This window comes from Octodon degus, unplaced genomic scaffold (genome assembly GCF_000260255.1).
Source record: "Octodon degus isolate 3935 unplaced genomic scaffold, OctDeg1.0 scaffold00137, whole genome shotgun sequence".
NCBI lineage: Eukaryota > Metazoa > Chordata > Mammalia > Rodentia > Octodontidae > Octodon > Octodon degus.
In genome coordinates, this window is record NW_004524713.1 from 5794140 (window position 1) to 5804314 (window position 10175).

General features: G+C 38.8%; 1 protein-coding gene across 2 annotated transcripts in view; it reads right to left on the bottom strand.

The window, feature by feature from the left end:
- Positions 1–10175, bottom strand: part of C5 (complement C5) — a 111867-nt gene that overhangs the window by 95099 nt on the left and 6593 nt on the right. For both annotated transcript variants that reach the window (XM_023701599.1, XM_004641476.2), the window contains exons 2-4: positions 9172–9364; positions 7193–7355; positions 1665–1735 (exon numbers count right to left, since the gene is read on the bottom strand). In XM_023701599.1, coding sequence (XP_023557367.1) covers positions 1665–1735; positions 7193–7355; positions 9172–9364 — 427 coding nt within the window. The remainder of the gene's footprint in view (positions 1–1664; positions 1736–7192; positions 7356–9171; positions 9365–10175) is intronic.

Sequence of the window (10175 nt, forward strand, 5' to 3'; positions counted from 1 at the left end):
CCACATGGGAGTTAAGATTTAAGCACATAACTAATTTTTTTTTTTTTTTTTTTTTTTGGCAAGGGAGAGGAGATAGTCAACCTATATGTTGGCTTCAAAGCCTACCACATTTTAAATTTTTTTAACTGATTATATAATCATTGACCTACAAAGTTACTACAAAGAAATACACCTTCAAACTTAACTAAGTGTTATGGAAGACAAAGCTCCCTTAATGCCTCTTGCCTCCCTCTTCTTGCAATCTCCCCTATTTTTCCTCATTATACCAAAGTTTGACTATCTTTTTGCCTACGTTTTAAAACCAAGCGTCACAAAGCACAAACAACAACAATTAAGTAACCTAGATGGTTTTAATGAGACTAATGTAAAATTAGCAGGCTTTATAATATCAGAATCTAATTTTCTTTTGTAGGTTGCTTTGATGCTATCCGAAGTGAATGTTCCCTAAGCTGTATTGTTTAGTTAGACATTGGCTAAATATACAGTAGCGACATTTTGAGTTTGGTACAACTCTCTAAAATTTGAGGGTTTTCCACATGCCTCACTATGTGTTTGGATTAGCAAATACTAAGATGAGGTTTTGACCTTCTTTGAGCTCCACGTAAAGATTCAGTTTAGCCTTAGCTAAAAAACTTACCACCACTTACCATGACCTAAAGTTCATAGTGGGAATTTTAAGGTATGGTTTTTTTTTTTTTGTTTGTTTGTTTTTTGAATTACAAACTGGAAAATCTAAGAGACCTGTTTTGAATAAGGACCAATGCTTGTAGCTAAGTATCTTTCTAACTGTTCTTTCTCAAGTAAGCTTTAGGGTGTTTCATACATGCTGACTCCTGTGGCTCTGGAATCCATTTCCTCAGGCTTCTCCCTGAAAGACATCTGGGAAGACTGGCACCTGTGCTTTCCCTGCAATGCCAGGCTTGCGCTTCACTCAAGTTCAACATCAGTGACAAGGAATAAAGAGCTGACGTTCACCTCTGTGACATTCTCCCAGAGGAAAAAAGCGTCTGAGCGGATGCTCCTTCTACTTAGTTCTTTACTTAGACTTTCTGTCGTTCAGCCACTTTCTTTACTGTTCCTATTTTTCAATGATGCTAATTTTTTCTGTCTTCCTGCTCCCATAGATTAGCTCATGCTATTTCTGATGAAAGCCTTCATTATCTTAAAGGAAGCTACATAAATTCCTCTCATTAAGACACAGCTCAAGGGTTCCTTCACTTAGTCTTTTCCAGAGAAGGCTTCTATCAGCCTCTTATCTTGCTCTATTTTGTCCGCATGGTGGCCGAGGCTAGCTCTGAACTTTTGATCCTCCTGCTTCAGCTCCTGGGTAACATCATTTCTTATCTAAAGTTATACAAATAAATTACCTTGTACATAATGAATATTCAGTGACTTCTTACTGGTTGCTGAGTGGTCTTTAAAAAAAAAAAATCACCAAGGATGTACTTACATGATTTAGCTCAAAATCCTTCAAACTTGAAGATTTCATTTTAGTGAGGATATTACAGATGTCTATTTGTAGAAGTACAGTTCCACACAGCTATGTTCATACTGATGTTTAGTAACCACGTAAGGAACACTGGACAGTTGAGTATGGCTTGAGGTTATGAAATAGACCCTTGCCCAGAAAAATGAATTAAGTGCTCTTCACATAAAATACTTACTAGGAAAGTTAAAACAGTTTCTCTTTTGGCTGGTTTCAAGTCATCATTCAGCGAATAAACTCTAACCTTTACTGTAAAATAATTGATATCATCAAAAACTCTGATAAACACAGGGTATCTTGAGATTTAAAACAATCACCCTTAAAAAAGACAAATTTCATTTTAAAAATTCAGCATGCAATTTGATTCCTGGTACCAAAAAAATATTGAACACACTCCACACATAAAAATATACATTATAAAGAAGGAAAATATTAGTTTGCAGACATATACATGACTATTATTTTAAAAATGAATCCCCTGGAATTTCTTTCTTTTTTATGTATTTAGTACAAGGTCTACAGGGTCTCACTACACAGGTCGGACTCATAGTGATCCTCCTGTTTTCAGCCTCCCAGCCACTGAGATTACAGGTGTATACCACCATGCCCAGTCTCAGTTGCCATCTCAACATGCCCTGGGGGCGGGGCCAGCACAGCATGTCTGCAATCCAACCCCCGTCCCTGTGTCTGCCTAAGCAGGTGCTTTAATCTGCTGAGCTATCTGGCAGGCCTTCTTTAAATTTTTAAGAGTCTTTTAATTATTTATTTACTTGGTATAGGTTCTCCCTGTGTAGCTCAGACTTTTAATGATCCTCCTGTGTCAGCCTCGATCGGGCTGGGATTACAAGCATGCACCCCCAGGCCCAGGTCTGGTGGCCTGCACAGCATGCCTGGGGCTCCAGGTCCATCATGGCATACAGTACTGGGGGTCAAACTCCGGTCCTTGCCCTTGCCAGGCAGGCGTTTAGACTGCTTAGTTAACTCCCCACCCCTGGCATTTATTTTAAGAGGTATTTCTCTTAGTCAATTTAAAGTAGCATTTACTTTGTTGAAATACATTCAGGTACAACTTTTGGAAAGATATTTATGCTGCAAATTAGTTATCTCAGTAATTAGATCATTACTTATTAATTTCATAGTAGCAAAATAGTGATTTTTGGGGGAGCATAAAACATTGTCTTATATCAGGGCTAAAAATTTTGAAGGAAAAAGGGGAGTTTGATTGAGGGCTTGTGCTCTATTCTACTTATAAAAACCAACAAGGCCCAAATTAGCTCTTACTACCAAAGGCAGCTTTGAATTGTATGGTTTTGTTCTAGTTATTGAGCAAAACCTACAATTTTTCTTTCACTGTTAAATGAATAATGACAGAACTTATTGCTATTTACTTTCATTTTTTTCTGTCCATTAATAGAATTTAAACCAAAGCTTCTGCTTAGCTTTTAGCTCACAGCTGTCCAATACACACTACTCCAGTCCCTCCATGACATATTGCAATTGCTCTAGGATTCTGTTGATGCTCAAATCAATTCCATGGCCCAAACTCTGCCTCCATAATAAAACAGGACTAATGGTACCATGGTATCAATACGGTTTAGAGGGTCAGTGCTTGACACAATGCAACACAAAGAAGCTACAACAAATCCAATTTTAAATTGGGTATGGTGGTGTACACCTGTCATCCCAGAACTCTGGGAGGTTGAGACAGAAAGACACAAGTTCAAATCCAGACCAGGTACAGTAACTTAGTGAGACCTTATCTCAAGGAGATCAAACAAAAATTTTTAAAAGGAGTAAGGCTGTACCTTAGTGCAAAAACCTTGATCTGCCCCAAAAAGATTTTACGAAGACCACAGGTATCTCTCACAGTTTTTTCTTTTTCTTTCTTTTTAATGTATTTGGTTGTTGCAGGGTCTCACTACGAAGCTTGTGCTCATAGTGACCCTCCTGCTTTCAGCCTCCCCAGCGCTGGGATTACAGGTGTGTGCCACTACGCCCAGACTGTGGCCAGCTCAGCCTGCCCTGGGGAAGGGGCTGGCGTGGCATGTGGTGCCAGGGATCAAACCGTGATCCCTGTGTTTGTCTAAGCTTGCCCAAGCAGGTGCGTTAGTCCACTGAGCTATCTGGCCAGCCTCTCCCATAATTTGTTCTCTGCTTCCTCTCACAACTGTCATCTTTGACTCTTTCCTCCTGCCTTAGGGATGCACCTGGTGCATGTGGCCTGAGCAGTACCAGGGAAAGTGACACAGACCATGTGACACAAATGCTAGGAGCACAGGCCTGGGAGTCCCAAACGTTGGCTTCACTCCTGCCCCTTCCACTTTCCAATGTGACCTTGAGTTGGATACTTAGTCCCTCTAAACCCAAATTACTTCTCTGGTAACACAGGAATGGTAGCTGTGTAACAATCTAATGACGTAATAGTGAGGCTTATTTTCATAATGCTGTTGTGAGAACTAAAGAGGTCAACACTTTTGCAGAGCCCAGCACATAAAAGCAATTGGCAAATGTTTATTGTTATTTAATGACGTGTATTTGTGTAGTTTCTAACCCAGTCTGTGTTTAGTGTTATTAATCTTGTCTCCACGGCAATGATTATCAAAGCCAAGATCAATGTGAACTTCCTGCCAACTATAGGGCTTATTAAGTTACAGAAATTGTTGAATGCCATCCATATCCCAGGCAGCATGCAAGGTGCTGAGATAAAGTAGTGAAAGAAAATAAACTTATTTGGGCCAATAGTCTAACATCTTTCATCCTATTAAGCCTTGGAGACTTAAAACCTTAACCTAAAGATGGGTACACTAAAAACCCCTCAAGACCCTGCAAATTAAAAGTGTCAGGACATTAAGACTATGAATAGTAAAATTTTCTCTCTTTTTTTGAGACAGTGCCTTGCTATGTAGTTCAGGCTGGCCTTGAACTCATTATGTATCCCAGGTTGGCCTCAAACTCATGGCAATCCTCCTGCCTCAGCCTGCCACGTGCTGGGATTACAGGTGTGCACAAGCACACCCAGTTTCAGTGGCATCGTGGCACACCTGGGGCTCTGGGGATGGTATGGCGTGCAGTACAGAGGATCAAACCTGGGTCCTTGCACTTGCCAGGCAGGCACTTAGACTGCTGAGCTATCTCTCTAGCCCTAAAAGTTACTTTTAAGTGATTTCTTTTCTTTTGTGTAAAAAAAGAAAAAGAAAAAAGACTTAGCGCTATTCCACGGCTTAGGTTGTAATGGGAAATACTAACCTGGTGTTTAATATGTGTGAGGCATTATTTTACTCCTCCCTCCATATATGGATATGTGAATTCACCTAATTTTCACAATTCTAGGAGGGAACTTTTATTATTATCTTTATTTTACAAATCACGAAAGTGGGGCTCTGAGAGTCTCACTCATATAGGGTCACAGAGCTGAGCCCAGGATGGGATTTGAATGTAGGTATTCTGGTTCCAGAGTCTGCTTTTCTTGACACTTAAGTGTGACCTCTCGTGCCTGGGCCAACAGTATTTAAAGGAAGTCTCTGGTTTCCCTCTACTATTAGAACAGATACCTCAGTTTCTTAAAATCCTGATAGATGATAGTGGGGAAGTTCCTAAGGAGAACCTGGGCAACTCAGAAAGATCTCAGGCTGCATAGTAGGCTACGTACTTATTGAGGTTGTAGGTAATGCGAGTAGGACTCAATCTGCAAGGCTTTCTCTAATATGAGAGGAGGAACAGTGTGCACTTACGCTTCATTCTAGGGATGACGAAGCTTTTGAGGAATCAGTTTTATTGCCCTGTATGCCAAGCCATATCCTTGGAGCCAAGGGATGGCAATGTTCTGGAAATACTACTCTAAACTGATAGTAATATTCCCATTTCCTCTTGGCCTTCCTTCCTGAGCTGATTGGAACAGGAGTTGCTGCCAAAATGCTGACAGTACAGCCCTGACCCCTTTGCTATTTTCATTAGGAGCACCAATCAATGCTTAGTAAGTATCCATAGTGTGCAGATTTTCAACCAAGCTGGCTGGTCCCTTTCTCTGCCCTTCCCTAACCAATACAATTAATGAAACACTAGTTTGCTCCTTTCACATACAGATCTCTCAAAATCCCACCTCTGATGTGCTCAAAAGTCGATAACGGCAAGAAAGAGAGATGAGGTAATTGGAGGCTTTGCAAACCCAAGGATCTGTTAAGAAGAACTCGCACTTTTCTGTGCCTTTCAGTTCACCACGAGTACGAAATGTGATTAAAATACGATGAAGTGGTTGGGGAGATGGCTCAGTGGAATAAGCACTTCCCTTGCAAGCTCAAGGGCCTGAGTTCAATCCCCGATTCCACCACCAAAAAATAAAAAATAAAAATACAATGAGTATTTATTTTTTTAACAAATTATCACAGCAAAAAAACACAATCACCGTTAACTCCCTTGAAAATATTCCTTGCTTTATACACACTTATGCCATCATTCTTGCTACTTTCTGAAGCAGTTTTGGAAGACTTCTTTCATTAATGTCTTTAATTTGCTGCCACAGCTGTCTCAATGTTCTGAATGGGTTAAAAACATTTATCTTTTCTGGTCATTGTGATGTTGGGGAAGAATGAGAAGTCGTACTGTGCCAGATCTTATGAATAAGGTGGGTGAGGATACATCATAACATTCTTATGAGATGCCTTCCTATTGGATAGTACCCTGCAGCAATGTTCATGGTATTCTTTTTTCTATTTTTTATGTATTTGGTACAGGGTCTCACTATGGCAACTTGGACTCATAGAATTCTGTTTTCAGCCTCCCTAGTGCTGGGATTACAGGCATCTGCCACCATGCCACCATGCCTGGTCTCGGTGGCTGGCTCAGTGCACCTGGGGGTGGGGCCGGCGCTGGATGTGGTGCCAGGGATTGAACCCCGGGCCCTGTGCTTGCCAGGCAGGCACTTAGTCTGCTGAGCTATCTTGTTGGCCCTCTTCTTTTTTAATCACCTCTCGTAAAGACACTCACAAAGGGAGTTTTCAGATCTGCTTCAGGGCATGAAGAGAATGGTTGGATAAATGTGTTAAAGTGTGGGAGAGTATTTTTGAGGGTGACTCATGACAATGTTTCTTTTACGCTAATAAGTTTTTTTAAAACTTTAAACATTCACCATGTATTTTGGTCACACTTTGTAGATCCACGCATTCCTCTATCACTACCCTTTTCATTTCTAGCAGAACAATGGCAAAGTCATGCCCTTTCCTTGGTAAATGCTCTTTGAAAATTAATACCTGTACATTTCTTTCTAGTTTATTCTCTGCTGAAATATTTAATCCCACTAGGTTGGATTTGCTTTCCCAATTTGGGAATTATCTTCAGAGCCAACAAAATTTTTCATGATCATGGCTGTATAACGAATGGTTTTGCCATCATCAAAGCTCTCTATACAATTAAGTCTTCAACTGTTTCATAAGCAAGTCCTAACGATACTTTACAAGGCTTAAAAAGCTTCTCTTTTTCTACTTGGCAGTAACTGTCAGTGCAGATAATGTAACTGGTTTTGTAGTTCAGCAATTTCTGTATAAATTTAAATTTAACATGCTATTGGAAAAATATAAAAGTTTTTAGGGGTTGGGAATCTTTGGAGCAAGGTGGAAACCTGTCTCCATTCAATCCCAGGTGTTAAGAAGCTCTAAATAGAGTATCAGTGTTCCTACGTCCCCAACCAAGAAAAAACATCTTATACTCTACCTGACTGGTGTGGAGTGTAAACAGGTTTGTCTGTATGAATGAAGAGAAATCCATTGTCATAGGTTACTGGCACTTTTTTTGATTCTGAAAAGTGCTTTGATACAACTTCCAAATACACACGTGAAACTGGGTTTTGTCCTCCAGACAATTGTTTCGGTTGTAGCTGTAAAAGAAAACATGGAAGAGAAAGAGTGTAATAATTTCAAGGTTATAAAACACATCTACTTTCCGGAAATCATTTTCATCTCATTAGGATAAAAACGAGGCTGTAGAAAAGCAGCCCTTCTGTGACTATTATCTCAAAATTTAACATTAAGCAACGGAAAGTCTCTTTGGTTCTCTGTTTTCTAAGTCTTACACACATTAATTTAAAAGCTCTACTACTATAGGAACTTATATGAAGCCTTTGGCTAATCAGCTCACTGGATGAAACCACACTATCCGCTCCCTCTGTACAATGTCTTGAGGGATGTCTTGGATACTGGGTACTATATCACATACTTCTGCCTTCACTCGGCGGACACATACTTTTCAATTTGTGTGTGTCACTGCAAAAAGCAATGACATGTGAGTTTAATATCTAACAACATGTGAGAAAAGGAAAAAAAAAACTTGTTCTTAAGGAAGTTTAGGAAATACGTGATCACAGTTAATCACTAAAGCCAACTGCCATAGAATGAGGTATGTGAATTTATAGAAATTTGGAAAACAGTAAAAATTTACATTTGTTCTCCACTCCTTGTTTTCCAAGGGTCTTTAAAATCTTTGTTCACTTTTTAAGAAAAAAACTGTAGCATAAAGAAGATTTGTTGGAAGTCAAATGTCTAATAAGTAAGATCTGATACTCCACCCAGTGGACTTATACTTCAAGAGAAGACTGTGGCCCAATAGCAAATATTTGCGAGGAAAGATACTTTGTAATATTAAGATAAAATTGAAAGCGTCTGCTATGCTTTAATTTGTAGGCATCCCCTCACCCTCACCTGCTTCTCACTTAGCCATCTAGGCACTCTTCCACAGGGCTTTGTGATGGTGGAAATGTTCTAATCTGAGCCACGCAATCCAGTGGCCACTAGCCACATGTGGCTGTTGAGCACTTGAAGCGTGGCTAGCACAACTGAGGAACTGAAGGTTTGCTTTCAGGTATATTTGATTAGTATAAACTTAAAGGTAAAGAGCCACTCGAGGCTAGAGGCTAATCTTGCATCCTATTAGGAAAATGAGTCTCCTGAAAATAACACTTGTGGGAAATGAACTCTAATTCTTCATAAGCCTAATAAGTGGAAGTACTTGTCGAGAGACAAGGACATTTGCCATAGAAACATTAATGAAAGAATTTCTATGTTTGGTCAGAACAGAATTATGTTAGCAGAAATTATTTTATCAAAATCGTTCTATTAGATAGGGGTTGCAGTGAAAACTACTTACTTTCATAATTAATAACTTTATTAGTTTTAGATATTATACTTGTAGGATATTGGACTTTAAATGAATGTTCAATAGCATCCATGAATTTTTGCAAAGTACCACAGACCAATATTCACATTCATATTTCTCTATTCCTCTGTAATGATAACTTTCTTAGCAACAAAGCATTTTTAATTCATATCCTCATGTTTTCACATTAGTACAATTGTACTTTCCAGGAGGAAGAATATAAACATTTACATGCTGTTGAAAAGACACAATTCATGGGGCAGGGGAAATGGCTCAATAGAATAAGCGTTTGCCTGGCAAGCGCAAGGGCCTGAGTTCAATCCCAGGTTCCACCAAAAAAAAAAAAAAAAGCACTGAAAAGACACAATTTTGTTTAGAATTTCCTGTTTTACTCATATTATTATTAGAGATTGATAGACATCTAATCATATAGTTATAAAGTGGTACAAATGATGAAATCTCTACATTATCAGCATTCCAATATTTATGTTTTCATAAAAAATATTTCACACATACAAAAAAAGTGAGGGATAAATACATACTGTTAAGAAGGCAGAGTTCTGAAATTTATTTTCTGGTGATAAATTAACATAGCCTGAAGAGTAACTAAATTTTTTGTCTGGATAACTTTTAAGAGAGATTGTAGCGTCAAATGCTTCCGTGTATCCATAAACTTGAATTACAATATTTTCAGATGCTCCAACTTGGAATACTTTTGGGGCTGAAATGACATATCTGTTGAAACAGGAAAAGAAAAATTGCAGTATCTTTGTACACTTTTTTAATACTTCAGATGTTCTTTTTGTCTTCCCTTGAGAAATCCAACTTAAAATGGACTGTTTCAAGTTAACATTATTAAAATAAAAGTTTATTTTCTGATCTATGATGTCAGTGTGGTTTTCAAGAAGGCATAGCTTGGAATTAAGAACAAAACAACAACAACAACAACAACAACAACAAAGTAGAGCTAGAGGTTTGGGTTACATTTTGGAAGGCAGTAATAGCGCCTCCCTTGACCCTCCTCCTGTGGCAAAGGAGGACTTAATGACGTTGACTAGAACTGTACCCGGATAAAGATAGAAAAGCAGTGCAGGCACTAGAACTCTAGCTCTGCCATCTACTGGAACAAGTCAGTGGTGTAGCACTATTGTTCCTATTTTCCATGTGATCAGAAGTTGATTTGACTAAGTGAATGATAGAATGTGATTTATAAGCGAATGAGTGAGGACTTCATCCTCAGGTGTCTCCAAATTATTATGTGTATAACTAAGGTGAAAGCCACAAGAACTTTCCAACCCATATACTGTTTTCTCCATGTTATTTTTCATGCATTTTACACAAGAATGGAACTGAATCTGTAAAAGCTTTCAAAACAAATTTGGAAGAGGGTGGATTATTGCACTGTCTTATTAAATGAATGGAGTAGAGGTTACTAATCTCTGAGGCAGAAATAATATACCTATGGAATATATCACTTTATAAAAAGTCAGGCTGAGACCCAGTCCTAGCCCAGGCCAAATGACATGATACTTTACTTGGAAGACCC